This window comes from Uloborus diversus, chromosome 3, assembly GCF_026930045.1.
Source record: "Uloborus diversus isolate 005 chromosome 3, Udiv.v.3.1, whole genome shotgun sequence".
NCBI lineage: Eukaryota > Metazoa > Arthropoda > Arachnida > Araneae > Uloboridae > Uloborus > Uloborus diversus.
The window spans coordinates 3,215,561-3,233,296 of record NC_072733.1 but is presented as its reverse complement, the minus strand read 5'-3'; the positions used below and the strand labels follow the sequence as shown (position 1 = coordinate 3,233,296).

Sequence of the window (17,736 nt, the reverse complement as noted above, 5' to 3'; positions counted from 1 at the left end):
AGAAGTATAATATCCTTTCAAACAAAAAAAAAAAAAAAAAGAAAACAACTTTTCAAATCGGTTTAGGCGTCTTGGAATAATCGGAGAACATACATAAAAATCTCCACAGAATTCTGAATCTCCTTTTTGAAATCGGTCAGAAACACCCCGTTAGATGTCTTTTAAGCCAATCACATGTCTTCTCATGATCAAGGAGGACAAACCAATAAAAAACAATGCTATTAAATCTGAAATTGAAAAATATATTGTTTTATTTTGCAAAGCGTGAGACATAATGTTCGATATCCTAGCTTGACACAAAGAATTTAATCACTAAATGCATTGACACTCTACCAACATTTCCGGTTTATTTATTTATTTTATTATTTTTTTCCAGAAATATACCAAGGACTTTCATTTATATTTCAAGTTAAAGCTTTTTGTAAAATGTTTATTTATTTATTTCATTTATGGTTATATGTTTAAATGCACGTTTGACCTTTTTCCTTGCGAAAAGTAATTTATTTATATTATTGATGTCAAAATGTCAAAGCTGGACACGAGGAAACCAGTCCAAAAATCTCTGAAATGCTTCCAAATTGTCATAACACTAAGAATTTATTCTCAATCCTAAAAATCAATTTCTGGCTTTGCACCAAGAAAAAACCTTCATCATTTTCGAGATACATAAAAAAACTAACTTATCTAGTGCAGAAAAATGCACTTCTATTTTTTTTCAAGAACTATCTTAAATACATTTATGTTGTTATTTAAGCGATTTTGTTTTAGAGTAAGGATATTCGAAAAAAATTATTTCAAAAAATATGCAAAAACTGCGGATTAAACAAAACTATTATGTAGCATAATTGCATGTAAAGCAGAGATTTACAGTCGCTTACTTTACCCTTTAAATTTAGATATCCCGTCAGGAAAAATTATTGTGCTTTACCACGTTTTGTTTTTCTTTGAAAAGAACAAACTCTTGTATTGCGAATTTTTACTGAAATATTATCAAACAAGCTTTGTACTGTCTAGCCATCTATTACATGGAAAGGTTAATATCCGGTTTATAGGCGGAAATGGACGTATCTATTAGTTTAGAGGGGTGTTAGTTGGTTTGTTACAGATGTGCACTTTTGCCTTTCTATTATTTAGCCTTAGTTTTGTAAAAATGAAAATTTGCTCTCTCAGCAACATTTTTTTAATCTAAAGTAGATTCGATCTATATTCTCACGGCAAAAATTAATTGATTTATTAATTCACAACAAAGTTTTGAGCTTACCATTTTGCTTTTACGTTCCTGAACGAAATGAAAATATTACTAGTCGACCCGTGCGGAACTCCGCACTGTGCTTCAAATCGTTTCATAAGGCATTTCGCTCTTTAAGAATTTCAAAGGAAGAACATTATGAAGAAGAACCGAAAAAAAAGTAAGCGTAGAAGAGAAGGCATGTAATTTAAAGACCTCAGTAACAAAACCTCGTAAAATACAACGTTGTGATAATTTGATCATAGCTCCCCTTTTAATCGTACATATTTTCAATGCAAACATAAATGTCATTAAAAGTGTGGCTGAGTGGTGACTCGTGAAAAAGCAATAATTGTGCATGTGAAAAAACAGGTTGTGGCAAATACATTCCTGCACATATCAGCATCTGACGGGAAAAAAAGAAACATTAAAGAGATATTTATTGGCACGTATTCGAATTGGCGCCATACTGACTAACAGCCCGACACCCCAACAAACCTAGCAATTGCGCCTTCCTTTTCGAAAGCTATTCATTGAAGGAATGCGAAGTAAAAAACAGCAAAAAAGCTTTTTGCCAAAAAAAAAAAAATAATAATAATAATAAGATCATGCATCTGTGTTTTGTCATTAACCAGCATGATACGATTTAAAATTATTCGCAAAGCATGGAATTTGACTAAAGAATGACGAAGATCTCACGTAGCGATTGAAACAAACATTCTAGAGAAGTAATAAATTTGATTGAAAATAAGTGTTTTTATCTTTGAATATTGAACTATTTCACGTAGAAGGTTGCTTTAACCGTTACGGCTTAAATGCCCTCACATGTTTCTCTTTTAATCGAACACTTAAAATTCAAAAACCAAAACCAGTTGAACTGAGTCCGTTCTTAAGTGTAATATTTCGAACGTAGACAAAATGTATTTTTTTTTCAGCAGAAAGCAGAGGAGTAGAAAATAATTTCTTGCTAATGAAGTTGATAATACTTTTAATGCTTTATATCGTATTCGCGCGAATAAAAAATTAAAGGTTTACTGAGTGAAACTCGTAGTTTTAATCGGGCGTAGTATTTTTTCATTTGTACAAAAGGTCGAACACTGCTATTAGAAACATCTACATTTTAGCATACAATAAAAATGTTTTTCTGCACAAAAAGGATTTCTTTAGGTAAATCTAATACTTTTTTATGCTTACATTATGTTGAGTGGTCTGGATGTAGTCAAAGAACACAGTTCGATTAACAATCAACTTATCCGAATGATAACTGTAGCCTGCATAAAGGAGTCGAAACACCAAGTAGCATTCCCACTGCATTTATTTTATTAGGTGTGTATGTATGAGCACATGTACTAATATAGATTTGATATTATGTCGGACAGCCCAAGCTTGCCCGAAGTTCAGATAGTTTATAGCCGAACGCTCTACCGAAAAAAACTTATCAATTAAACCGAACAACTAAGTCCAGTGCTGTTAAGCTTTATTAAAATATGAACACACACAAAGGCTTTTTTTTTTTTTTTTTTTTTTTTTGCCGAAAGCGACGTAAAAAATGGAAAACTGCATTAGAACTTTGCTTTAAAAAATGCATAAGAACTACAGGCAGCATCAAGGTTTTGAAACAGCAAGAGGCGATTTCGAAAACTTGAATTTTCGACCGTAAGTCTTTTTTTCGTCATTGGCCAGCCTGATAAGTTTTAAAATGAGATGGGATTAATATATAAGATAAGATATCGAAGAAAAATGTTTTTATTTTTGAAACTTTTTACAATTTGTTATCGCAGGCTGCTTAAACCGTTATAACTTAGATGGCAGCACGTGTTCGTCATTTAACAGCACGGTTAAAATACAAAATAAATTGAACTATGCTCTTTTTTAAGCGTAGCTTTTCGAATGTAGTAAAAATGTGATAAGCTATTTGTTTTTTAGCAAAAAGAAGAAAAAATATATATTTTACCCTTCAAATTGAGGTAGTATTTTATTTATTTGTACAAAGAGTCAAAAACTCATTAGAAGAATATATATTTCAATATACGATTTATTATTTTTTTTCTGAACAAAAAACAATTCTATTGTAGTCTGAAATCTTAAACCTGTTACTTATATTTTCGCTTACATTATGCTTTAATTTTCTTTCCAGAGCCAAAGCTTCAAAAAAAAAAAAAAAAAAAAAAAACCACGTGCAATTTCGAAGTAATTTAGCACAAAATCACTGAATGTTTTCATATCAGCAAGGATCATTTCATGCTCATTTATTCTATTCCCTCATAGTTGTTATTTATTTAATTCAGTGTTCATGTAATGCGCGATATTTCTCTAATTTTTTTGTTGCAGATTGTCCGGACGTGGGCCCGAACACGTAATCTCCTGGTTACGAAGAGAACGCTCTGCCGATCAAGCTATTCAGCTCTGTCGGTCATAGCGCAAATTAAAGTTATAAGTTTGACCGAAAACCTTATTCTGGTTCTTTAAAACAGGTTTTTCGGCTAAAAGAAACAATTTTTAGACCTTGGGTCTATTTTTCGTCAGTAGCCAGCACCATAAGCTATAAAATTAGCCGTAAATCAAAGAAATCGATCAAGAATTGAGGGAAATTTGGCGTAGAAACCAAAAGCAGGCTACAGAAATAATATATAAGGATCTTTTCTTTTTGTTGTTTCCATGGTAATTTTTGTTTTCCCTTATTTTATTTTAGAGAATGCAATAAATGAATGAGGCACTTGTGACATTATAAAACGCGTGCCTCAAAATCCCATCGTTATTTTCCCTTCTCCCCTGCTATATTCATTCAGATGGAATAGTCTTTACTTGGCAGATTGCCAAATTACATACAATCCGCGGTCAAACAGTAGGCTAAATGACTAGTTATATTACAGGGCATGGTTAAGGGTTTTTTTTTTTTTTTTAATTTGGATAGTTGTTGAACTGTGTTGCTACAGTTCTAGATCATGTAAAAAACTAATTCTCACTGTGTTAGAACAACTTAGCTCTGAATCATTCATATAGCTCTGAAATTTTCATTCATTCATTCATGAATCTCAGTTTTAACTATGATTTATACACCTTTTATACATAAATCAGACTGCAATGGTTTGACCAGTTATGGTCACGCTCGCCTAGTCATGGGGATACTTAAACCTAGTAACGGTCATGTTAGCTGGATTCAATTATTTTCAGGAGATACACAAAAAAAAAGTTCAACCCTATTAAAACAGTTAATCTTCTTACAATATAATCAAATTTCAACTTAGAAATTTGAACAATATTAAAATCAAAAAATGGATAACTGACCAATCGCTTTTAAAGGGTCGTCTAAACAACAACAAAATTAAATAAATAAATGAAGTAAAATAGATGATGAGCCCGTAAGTGAAATATACTTATTTTTTTTTATTTAACTAGTTACGGGCACATCAGCTTGAAAGGACCTTAGGTATTGTTAAGTTAGTAAATTGACAAGGACTAGTCTAGCTGGGCCCAGAGCCTGTTGCTGGTCGTCACTTTTGTATTTGTATTTGTATTTGTATTCTTACTAATGGCAAAAATATTCTTATATGAAAGAAAAAAATGCTAAGGAATGAATACGTACTAATAAACTGTTATATGATAATAAACAGCAATCAAAAAATTAAATGCAAAGAAAATTTCATTTTTTGTTTTATGAACATTTTTCGCAAACGTAGATAAAACGTATGTTTGAAAAAAAAAAAAAAAAGCACTTGGTGTGGGTTTTCTGAAAAGATGCTGTTTTTAGAATCCACAAATAATATATTTGATATTAACAATACAAAACAAACCTGCCCATAACTAGTCATTTATCCTAATATGAATGTAAAGATTTAAAGCAAATTTCTCAAAACAAAAAAAAAAGTATGTTTATGGCAAACATTATGTAAAATAATTTCGGTTAAATTCGAGTTTTATATTTCAAAAGATGTTTAACATTTTGTGAGAGACGCATTTCAAAGCCATTAACGGTTTAAAAAGCTTTTCTCGTGTATTAGTTAGTGTTTGTGCATTCTATATTTAACCCCTTCAGTCGGAATTATGAAATATTTGACTTAAAATGTTGATATTTGGTACAGTCATAGAAAAAAAAAACGAAACACTTTTAATTATTCAGCCATTATACATGCTAGGAAGGAAAGAAAGGTGTCATCCGACTTGGTTTAAAGTCTTCTTTAAAACTACGTAGGTAAAATTTTGATAAGGGACCATATACAAAGCAAAATGAGTACCAACTCTTGATTTTCGAATGGGAACCCCTAATTTTTGCTACATAATTATGTTTAGACCGCAAAATACAGCCAGGGTACGAAATTTCACTGCATTCCGTGCAGTAGAACAGGAGTTATTAACGAAAAACGTTTTAGGGACCGTCACCACATTGAAAACGCTTCTTTCAAGGTCACGGCTTAAACGGAATGTAAGCACTTAAAAAATCGAGATTATACAGATCAATTCATGATTTTTTGAAGTTCTCTTTTTTTTTCCGTAATTCGATACTTTTTAGCCGATTATGTAGCGGCAAAAAGCGATTTACAGTCGAAAACTTTTTTTTTTGAAAAAAAAGTTAAAATATTTAAATATTTATTGATTTTTGTCCATCTGGATTAATCTAAGAAAGATGGATGGGGTTTGGCGGGTCCATCGTATAGATCGTTGTTTAGTAAATCGAATAATGACAAATTAAAAGTAACGGAACTTTTTGCCTTTTTTAATATGAACCTATTGGATTGCTTATATAATCATTCAGCAAATTAGCCTCATAGAATTGTAAATATGCAACCTTATAACTAGAAATATGATGTGAATATGTTTGAAAAATGTATTGCACCTATGTTGCAGGTTTATTTTGGAATGAAGAAAGTCTTTTGATGTAAAATGGAATTGCGCGTTTTTAATTTCGCAGAACATCGGCAGAAGTTTGGGTCATCGAACACAAAAATATAAAAAATGTACCGCACTACGTGGTAAGACGCAGCATTAAATAGATTGGAGACTCGAGCGAAGCAAGGTCAATTTATTCCGTGAAAATTTGCTCTAAATACATACAATGAACGAAGTATCAATCTAAAAAATAAAACAGAAACAGAATATAATTACCCGTTAATAAGCAAACCGTTCATACTCGAACTTTATTTGGGAAAAATTTGGTTATTTGAATTAACACAGTGGACAAACACAGTAATAGTTCTAGCGGTTTTTTTGTAATAAAAAAAAGAGACTTTGTTTCAAATGCAAATTTGATGATAAAGATCATAATGCGTGGTATTATTTAAAAAGCATAACACAATCGGCGGTTTTAGTTAAACATGTAATGTCTCTTAAAAGCAATTTAGGAAAGTAATTTCCCAATGCTGTTTCTAGCAACGAGATTCGAGATGGTCCAATCCGTAATTTAAAAAGACAAAAGTTATTTTAGCTTAAACCAAGGTGAACCGAAATCTGACTTCTTGTCAATTCTCCGATTTTGCAACATTACAAACAAAACTTAGTATTATTTGATTTTGTTTCGCGCACTATATACCTGCGAACTATCATTTTTTGTAATATCAGGAATCAGGCTGGCGCATGTATAGCAATACTATACGCAGCATACCCGACAAGCGAATTGATCTATCCAGCCGAGACTACAATTTCGTCCTCGCTGTAGATTTCTCAGACTGGAATCGAATCTAATCGCGTGAGAGGCAGAAGTCACCTTATTGAAGCTGAGAGTGCGAATAAACTGGTAGGCAAAGTAAATTTATCTGCTGTATGTTTAAGGCATCTCACTGGTGAGATAAATTTTCTTCATCCACCAGTTTGTAGGCACTCTCAGCTTCAATGACATGACACCTGCTTCAGTGTTTGGTTATAGCTAGTTCAGGGCAGTTGTGATCATTATTAAGACTCACAGCAGCCATCGAATGGGGTAAATATATCGCAGTGAAGACGCGGGTCACATTCAGCCTTTGAAGTTGGTGCGTGTGGCCCGATGTTTGCTTTAAGGTTAAGATCAGAAAGTAGGATTAATTCCAGTGTCATAAAGTTGGAGCCGAATATTTAGATATTGGATTATGAAAAACATGCATTTAATAAGATAGGCATATAGTAGTTGATAACAATTTATTATAACTCTTTTTTCGTCGATATTTTTCCATGTTATTCAAAAATGAAAATAATTTGAAATTTTATCTTTTTCTTGCGAGGATGATTTTAATGGAAATACACGGACAAAATGACCGAGAAAGTAAATAGAAAAATAAGTATTTTAATTACAGTTAAGAATAGACAAAAACTCAACTTAATCTAACACGCAAATTAATGTTTTGTTAAATCTTTGATGAAGTCAAAAAAAAAAAAAAAAAAAAAAAGTTCACAATTAGCTACAACTACTACTTTTGTGCAGAATACAGCTGAAAGCACGCGGTCTACTAATGCGACTGACATTTCCCTTCCTACATCTTAACACATTGAAAATTATTCAAACACTATACAAAAAAAAATAATAATAATAATAATTTCTAAAAACCAGTAAATTTATCTAAGAGCAAATATTTTTCACCCATCTGAATACTGTTAAAGTCGAAACTTCACACTGTTGGCTATTTTTCGAGTGCTTTTTCCCGATTTTGGCAAGGCAATAATTTTTCCTTTTAGTAAATTATCACCGGAAAGAGCCATTAATTCTACACTGTCTATTGCAACATGACTAGCAAGACAATGAGGTTTTGTTGTATGTTTCTGTGAAAAAGTTGTGCATGTTAATTTTTTTGATCAATCACGATTGTTTATTGCTTTCATTTCACCGTCCTTGATGTTGTGGTTCCTTTTTCAGCTTGACCAGCACCACCGCCCACCGGCCTCTGCAGGCGCGGTTCCGAGCACTGCCTCCTGGAATCCGTTTCTCTTGGTCGATGGCGTCCATGTCCTACACACACGCGCGCTCATACACATACACACACACGACTTCACACTCATACACTCACACACGCCTACGTGAATACACACAGGTCTATGCACGTACACAAGCCTACTTCACTTACACACACAACTATGCACACGTAACCGTCCAGGATTAAATAAAAAATTTAAATTCATTTGAATTCTGAAATTTTGAATTCAAATTATGTTTTTCGCAATCATGAACTGGGACCCTACTCATTGGAGTTATTGTTTCTGGAAACAGCTCCTGTCCCCCCCCCCCCCCCCCCAAGCCTGCCTCTCCTCCTGGGCGGTTACGTGTGCATAGTTGTGTGTGTAAGAGTGTAGGCTTGTGTGTGTGCGTAGACCTGCACGTAGGCGTGTGTGAGTGTGTGTGTGTGTAGGACATGGACGCCTCCGACCAGGAGAAGCGGATAGCTCAAGACCGGAGCAGCCGCGCCGCGCCGCCTGCAGAGGACGGTGTGCGGTGGTGCTGCAGAGGCTTTTGGTGCAAGCTAAAAAAGGCACGGAACATCAAAAACAGTCAAATGAGAACAAAAAGCAATCGTGGTTGCTCAAAAAAAAAAAAAAAAAAAAAAAAACAGAAGTATTTTAAGTGTAGCTTTTAATTTAAAAAGTTCTATAAAATATTCTTTTATTAGACAATGAAGTAGTGTTTCGCATTATTTAAACATTGACGTCTGAACGATATCCACAAAAAACTGACGGTTGCAATACTGTGTTGTTCTTCTGCAGAGACAGCGAAAAAATTTATACATTTAAAAAATTCATAGACGGCAACCTCTAATATAGAAAAATCACGTTATAATTGGTTTGCTTATTTTGTTGAACAATTTTTTACTTTTTTCATGAAGAAACCAACTTTCATAATTTCTGTTTTAAAAAAGTAAACGGTCCCCTAAAGTAGGAAAAAATGAATTTTTAAGCATAGCGCAAAAACTACTGAATATTTCGAGCTCAAATTTTGGATTCCTACATAAAAGCTCCTCTAGATTGTTTCTCTGTTAAAATTTAATATAGTTTCAGATCATTTTTTTTCAAAAAATATTAAAATAATTCATAAAAAAACTAAAATTACATTTTAGGTGTTGTAAATTATATATTTATTATTGGGTTGATTCATATTTTGATATAAAAAAACAATCTTTGCGGTGCCTAATCTAGTTTTTGTGTTATGAGTAAAAATATCAAAATACGTTTTAACATTACGAAAGGAATTTTTCAAAATTTGATTCTGAAGTAACGGCTGGATCGAATCAAACAAAACTTTGCATACAAAGTTAAAAAAGGATGCTGATTACAAATATGTGATAAAAAAAGGGGGTTCTTATTGAAAAATTTGAAGTTGATGCTCGTTTTAATATGAAGACGACCCCTTAACAACAATTTTTTACAATAATTATGTAGAACTTTTTATTTCTGAAACAATGACACCTTACACGTGTCTCTAGTGTTAATAGTCTTTGAATACGATCGAGTGTTTCGTTTTTTTTTTCTATGACTGTACACAGTGTACTATGGTAAAGGGTATCTTATAGACAAAATTTTGAGTTTGTAGGAGAAAAATTATAAGAGTTATGGCACGTCCAATATTCCGGACTTATATTTTTGAAATCAATATTTCATATACAAAAACGATAAAATACCGAACAAACTTCATTATAAAATGTTCTACAAACAATTATAAAAGATAATATAAGCGTTTGAAACGATTAATTAAAGATTATATATTTTTTAAAAAATCAGGTAAAAAACCTCGCTTTTCAGATGAAAATCCATGGTTGGAAAAATGAGCCACTCTCTATCTCTCAATCCTTATATGTCAGTGTTGTCAATCCCAAAACGAAAAATTGTTTCGCAGATTACAATAAGCAGAATGTAAAGAGTCAACTACAAAAAAATTAACTAATTAAATCAATTATTAAATGATTAGTAGCTGTTTAAAGTGGTTGTCCGGTATACCGGACACTAGGTCTGAAGGGGTTAATTAACAAGCGCAATCTAAATTTATTTAGTAAGATTTCATTAGGTTAACCAATATGACTTTTAATATACCACACACACACACACACACAATTTGAGTTTTATATAAACAAACTTTTCACGCAAAAGTATTGCATTTTCTGAAAACCAAAACTAGGGGTTTTCTACTTCCAAAATTTGTTTTTTTAACCAGTTTTCAACCAGTTCTTAGCTGAAAATATGTTCTTCTCCGGTGAGAGCTAAAAATATTTTTATTTCTGCTACATTCCATCATTTTATTACTGACAGTTTTGGGCGGGTAAAAATGTTTTGTGAGTTGAATTATTACCGGAAAGTGTAGTTCAATAGATTGAAAACATGACAGTTATCTGAGCAGTTCACCAGCTTTCCGTTTCGTTTTGTGTCTTTTATAAGAAATATTATCTCAAAGTGGATTTTGAAGTTCTCTTCATAAAAAAAAAAAGATTATAGAAAATGAGAAAAAAGAAGAGTTTGTTACTTATTTTAATGCTTTTATACTTCAGTTAGAAAAAGTATTAGCATTGTGGGGAGATGTAGCAAGATATCTTCTTAAACGCAGTCTTATTCTTGAAACCTGTAAGCAAAAATTTGTTTCAAAAATTTAAGTAACATTTTTGTCGTGAAACTTTTACTGTTACGTAACATTTCATATTTAGTTAATTCCAATTAATTTTAAACTGACTAATCCAAGAGTTTGTTTTTATGGTAGTTTACATTGAGTCAAAAACTTAGAATATTTTTTAAAACAACCCCATTAAATAAAACAAAATATATATCATTACTTAGTTACACCACCTTTTGCTAGCATTTCAGTTCTAATCCCATCAGGCATGAAATCCACCAGCTGTTTACATTCATTGCTTCTGATATTGTCTCATGCACTCTTTAGTGCAGTAATTAATGAGTTCAATTTCGTTGGTGAAAACCTTGATATGAACCTATTTTCTTGGACGTATCCATAAATTCTAGATACGATTGAGATTGAGGGAGTTACTTGGTCAGTTTAGTACTAAAATCCTACTTAATACTAGCCATGACTTTTCCCAGACGTCATTCATAATACGTGACTTGTATGTCAAAAGGTTAAAGTTATTGTAACTGTAAGATGCATATACTATTATTATTGACGTCTCCCAGACGTCATTTACAGTACGTGGCTTGTATGTCAAGAGGCTAAACACATTTTATTAGCATATTAAAGGGTTAAATATGTTATAAATTTCAATCGGAAACCAAATACTATGTTCTTGTTAATTACAACTATAGGTATACATATAAGCAATGTACAAGTGAATACTTGTACGTGAAGTGCTTTGATATTTTAGTTTCTTTTTTTTTTAAATCTACTTTTAATATTGAAAACATCACAGTATGAAACTTAATTTTGATTTTTCGATTGATGTTAAAAGTAAGTACAATGAAACATGCTCATTATTCATACAATCTCAATCAAAGTACGAAACCTAGTCATGTACAAAATGATGGTATGCACTAGAATTGCTTTTAATATTACGTACTATGTAATGTTAATTCTGTCATTGCTCTCAGAAATCGTTTAATATAGTGCTTTCTGCTTATTAAACTCCAATTTATTAATTTTTGAAACCTACACAACCAAAATGGTATCTTGTAAAACTTTACTCTCTTGTTGGCCATGTCGACGGGCTTTTTCAAGTTAAAGGCGGACGTTAATACACATACATTCTTAATTTAACTACGGAATAAAGACAATCATCAGTTTTAATACGCTGCAGCTAAGAGATTAAAAATTCCGAAAATTTTTAAACGGTGGAAGAAAAAAAAAGCTTTTCTCCGATTTCCTGAAAAAAATGGAAAAATGAAAAAATTGATTTTTTATAATAAAAAGTTTTGTTTCTCTCTCTTAATAGTTACATTTTCTTAAAAAACACTAAGTGTTAAATATTTTTTAAAATACTCTCTATAACCAAAAAAAAGTCGACGCACCTTTAAGGAGTTGTCAGAATGAAATGAAAGTTTACATACGAGAAGACAACATTGCTGTAAGAAAACGACTCAGAATTAAAGCAAAAAGATATCTTTTTCTCAAAAGAATAGAGGTTTTATTACACTGTTGGCCCACCTCTAGCATGAATGTACGAAGTGATACTGGTGAGGATTGAGGCTGAAAGTATCGTACGATGTGCTGCGTCGTCTGATTCCACAGTAAATGCGCCACTAATTCGATCAAACTCGTCGGCTGTGTAACTTAGTTTCCAAAATGATCCCAGGTATGCTCGATCTATGACAAATCAGGTGATAAAGTAGTACAGAGACGGTGCTATTGTAGTGCTATTGAACGTTCCCTGCTGTGTGTGATCGAGCATTGTCCTGTTCGAAATGGCCAGTGCTAGACTCGCACAACACATGTCACAAATGTAGCACAGGACTTTAATGTTGTTTTCCGAGTGACTCCCATATGGTAAGTCACATTGTGAAAGAAACAAGGGACCCTCGGGTGCTTTCAAATGCTTCCTTTTAACACTCTTTACACATATCTTAATGATTAACTACATTCCTTCACAGTTTTTATACTTAAATAAACCGTTTATTAGAGGCAAACGACGCAAGAGATGGATTTATGAGAACAACTTTATCCTTACGATTATAGCCCTGAAACTGAATCATAAGTGCAACTTCATACCCTGATCCAAACATTGAAATTTGTTTAAAAGCATGCAGTAAGTGGAAATGTAAGTCTTGTAATGACTATCCTTCTTGGTTGGGTGGATGGGAAGGGCAGAGTGGAGCATGAACTGCAACCACCTCCTTGTGGTGTATTCTCGGTTATTGATGAAATAAAATGTATTTGCATTTCCAACAAAGAGATGCACAGGGCACATTTATCAAGAAGAAAAATATACTGGACCATAAAAGGCAAAATATTGCAATGTACAAAAAATGCTAAAAAAATCGATTTTTGGTTCATTTCACAAAAATAAACGGTTTATGACATACCCTACCAATTTGCTATTATTTTTAAATCACTTTCTAATAACGTTGTCCTTTTGTAAATTTTCTTTTCATTCGGGCTACTCCTCCTAGGTACGTCAATTTATCTTGTTAGAGAGTGTACTATCGACTCTCGATAACGTCTCTAAAACGTTCGAGTTATTGGTGGTTCGAGTTATGTGAAGTTTCCACAACAGTCTCTAGAGTTTGAGACTCAATAAAACCTTCGAGATAAAGAAAAATTCGAGTTAAGAACTTCGAGTTATCAAGATCCGACTGTATATGCTATATATGCATTTCCCCCGTTTTAACAGAAAAATGCACAAGACTTTTACTAAAAACCTTTCTGTTTTATAACTGTTCGAAGTTTCCTGGGACAAGAAAAAAATATCCAAATTAATCAAAGCATCATTCAACAATTAATTTTGGACATATTGTGATTTTTATAAATTGTTAAAATAATTTCTACAATTTTTTTATCCTTTTATTCATATCTTAAAGTGCTCTACATGTTTCATACATAACACACACTGAAACTAAACTCTGGCACAGCAGCCCATAGGGGCCAAGACCTACTTTGCCCATCTTAGTTTACGAGAACGAGGACTCTGGGCACTTGGCTTCAAAACAAACGCACACATACATTATATTAACCTATATGAAACTTGAAAATTTTCATTTATTAACGTTATGTATATTTTTATATATCTTATGCATTTATAGTTATAGCGAGAACGGCCAAAAACAAAACATTGATGTGCAGGAAAATTAAATTATCCCACAGTTTTCACTATGATAGGTAGTGTTTTTTCCTTTGGAATACTAAAATTTTAAATAGCACAGAATTGGAACGTAAATGTTATAAATTTTTGAATGCATTATTTTATGCTGTGAATTTCTAATTTGTCAATTTTTCTGAGTGGGAAATAAACCCTTTTAAAAAGTACCGAAAAAAACTTTTTTTACCCAAAATTTAAGGATCTTTTTTTTCTTTTTTACTATTTCCATCTCAAAATGCAACTATATGAAATTTTAAATTGGACAAATGTTATTTCAATCAATGTTTATCTAATTTAAAGGTGCATTCATTAGAAATAATAATCGAATCTACTTCATTATTCATGGTTACAGCTGCTCTTTTGAGTATATGACTGAACACAATTTAAATGCAAATGTATTTGCCTTTTAAAACTGATTTAGACATTTAAAAATGTATGTAATGAAATGTTTCATGTCCGATCGTTATACAATGCGTTTTTAAAATTAGAACTACGCAAATCGTAATCAGACTGCAGAATATATGGAGAAATACATCATTTGCATTTTTGCACAATATTTTAAATAGACGATTAAAATTCGTAGTAGTAAGTTATAGTTTTTCTGAATGCAGTTTTAAGAAATGGGTTTTATTCTTTAGGTGTACAAAACTTAAGCACAGTGAGCTTTACTACAGTAAAAGTATCGTTAACGAAAACACGATATGATTTCCCTATTAACAGTGCAAAAAAAATTGCAATTCATTGAGTATCTCTAATTGTAACTAAATTATTACGTGTTTGCAAAAACACATATTATTTGTACTGTTTACTCTATGTTTATTACAAACTCCATTTAAAATGTTTTTGAATTGAGGAAGCTAGAAGCAAAAATATGTAAGTCGCAGCATGAAAGTTTTAAGTAAAACGCGTTTTTGAAGTTCACATCGTCGGTTGAATAGAAAAGTTTGTCCAAATCATGCTGTATAGCAGTCCCTACCAGGGCTACTATGACCCTGATGAAGCAAAAATATATAAGTCACAGCATGAAAGTTTTAAGTAAAACGCGTTTATGAAGTTCACATCGTCGGTTGAATAGAAAAGTTTGTCCAAATCATGCTGTATAACAGCCCCTACCAGGGCTACTATGACCATTTCTTGCCACAAAACAGATGCGTGTTTCTCATACCATTTGTACCATGTATCTCTAAATAATTATTTTTAGCATTACATCGCTCTGTTTCTAGATGCTTCAATTGATATTTTTTTATTATCTCTTCAGATTGAAACATGTTTTAATGCTGTTTTATTGCTTAGGGGCTCGAATCTTTGGTCTCGAAGATCTTCAATTGAAAGCCAGACGGAAAGAAAACGCCGAAAGCTTCAAGTGTGTACAGATTGTTTCTCCCTTTGCCTATTCATTCCAGGAACTGTACTCTGTATCATAAGCCCCTGGTTATTAGTGCCTATTTATATAATTCCAAATTTTCTAGGAAATCAATTTCAAACTTTGATATGGGTCAGTTGCATTGGCTCTGCTATATTAGTATTCATGGGCTGCATGGTTGGTAATATGGTTTGGTATCGAAAAGGGGAAGATTGGAAATGTCGTTTACATTGCGGTAAAGGACATAAGAATCACTATTGGGGAGACAGTCTTACTTCTAAAAGGAACACACACACTGTTTAATGAGAATTATGCCGTTCTTATAAAAACTGGAGCGCATTTCAACATAGTGGATGCAAATTACAACATGGAATCCTAGGTGGCGCACTTCATTTTATAAACGTGCAAAAATGGCTGTCAACATCGAAAACCGTTTTAAAACGTTTATGAAATGTTTAAGCGCTACGTGTGATATCTGGGATAAGATCAAGAAAATTTTGCTCTTGATAATCTAATTAAAGCAGTTTTTATTAAACTTTGCCGCATCAAAAGATCAAGAGAATTTTCAGTTCAATGAATGATGTATCAATAGAGATAATAGAATTTATGAAGAAAATCGGATCTTCCACCATTTGCATCTCGATTTACATGCTCAGTTTTTCTTTGTTTATACTTTGTGAAAGGAATAGCGATGAGCCGTTTTCAGCTTTTAATCATGTAGAATTATACTATTACAGAAGACCAAAATTTTTGTTATAAATATTTTCACGTTGAAAAATAAAAACGTACAGTCATAGAAAAAAAAAACGAAACACTTTTAATTATTCGGCCATTTTTCATGCTAGAAAGGAAAGAAAGATGTCATCCGACTTAGTTTAAAGTCTTCTTCAAAACTACGTAGGTAAAATTTTGATAAGGGACCATATACAAAGCAAAATGAGCACCAACTCTTGATTTTCAAATGGGAACCCCTAATTTTTGCTACATAATTATGTTTAGACCGCAAAATACAGCCAGGATACGAAATTTCACTGCATTCCGTGCAGTAGAACAGGAGTTATTAACGAAAAACGTTTTAGGGACCATCACCACATTGAAAACGCTTCTTTCAAGGTCACGGTTTATCAAGTAACGGAAGGTGAACAATGAAAAGATCGAGATTATCCAGCTCAACTCATGCTTTTTTGAAGTTCTCTTTTCTTCCGTAATCCGATACTTTTTAGCCGATTATGTTGCGGCAAAAAGCGATTTACGGTCGTTTTTTTTTTTTTTTTGAAAAAAAAAAAAAGTAAAAATATTAACTGATTTTTGTCTATCTGCATTAACCTAAGAAAGACGGATGAGGTTTGGCTGGTCCATCGTATAGATCGTTCTTTAGTAAACCGAATAATGACAAATTAAAAGTAATGGAACTTTTTGACTTTTCCTAATATAAACCTATTGGATTGCTCATATAATCATTCAAGCCTCAAAGAAATGTAAATATTCAACCTTATACCTAGAAACATGATGTGAATATGTTTGATAAATGTTGCACCTATGTTACAGATTTATTTTGGAATGAATAAAAAGTCTTTGATTGTAAAATGGAATTGCGCGTTTTTAATTTCGCAGAACATCGGCAGAAGTTTGGGCCATCGCACACAAAAATATAAAAAATATACCGCACAACGTGGGAAGACGCAGCATTAAATAGATTGGAGACTCGAGCGAAGCAAGGTCCATTTATTCCGTGAAAACTTGCTCTAAATACATAAAATGAACGAAGTATCAATCTAAAAAATGAAGCAGAAACAGGAGAATATAAATACCCGTTAATGAGCAAACCCTTTATACTCGAACTTTATTTGGGAAAAATTTGGTTATTTGAATTAACCCAGTGGACAAACACAGTAATTGTTCTAGAGGCTTTTTTGTAATCAAAAGAAGAGAATTTGTTTCAAATCGTAATTTATGCGAAAGATCATAATGCGTGGTATTATTAAAAAGACATAACACAATCGGCGGTTTTAGTTAAACATGTAACATCTCTTAAAACCAATTTAGGAAAGTAATTTCCCAATGCTGTTTCTAGCAACGAGATTCGAGATGGTTCAACCCGTAATTTAAAAAAAAAAAAAAAAGTCATTTTAATTTTAACCAAGGTGAACGGAAATCTGACTTCTTGTCATTTCTCCGATTTTGTAACATTACAAACAAAACTTAGCTTTATTTGATATTGTTTCGCGCACTATATACTTGCACACTAGCGTTATCTACAGCATCAGGCTGGCGCACCTATAGCAATACTATAGGCAGCATACCCGACAGGCGGGTTGAACTACCCAGAAGCTACGATTTCGTCCTCGCTGCATATTTCGCAGACTGGAATCGGAACTAAGCGTGCGGGATGCGGAAGTCATCTTATTGAAGCTGAGAGTGCGAATAAACTGGTAGGCAAAGTAAATTTATCTGCTGTATGTTTA

The 17,736-nt window shown here is 32.6% G+C and overlaps 2 protein-coding genes across 2 annotated transcripts in view; one reads left to right on the top strand and one right to left on the bottom strand.

Annotated features, from left to right (window-relative positions):
- Positions 1–15,574, top strand: part of LOC129219359 (uncharacterized) — a 52,415-nt gene extending 36,841 nt beyond the window's left edge. The window contains exon 3 of the mRNA XM_054853732.1: positions 15,202–15,574. Within this exon, the coding sequence (XP_054709707.1) occupies positions 15,202–15,574 (373 nt within the window). The remainder of the gene's footprint in view (positions 1–15,201) is intronic.
- The window catches only part of LOC129218333 (uncharacterized), a 243,565-nt gene that overhangs the window by 182,591 nt on the left and 43,238 nt on the right, over positions 1–17,736 (bottom strand). The gene's annotated exons all lie outside the window — the stretch shown is intronic.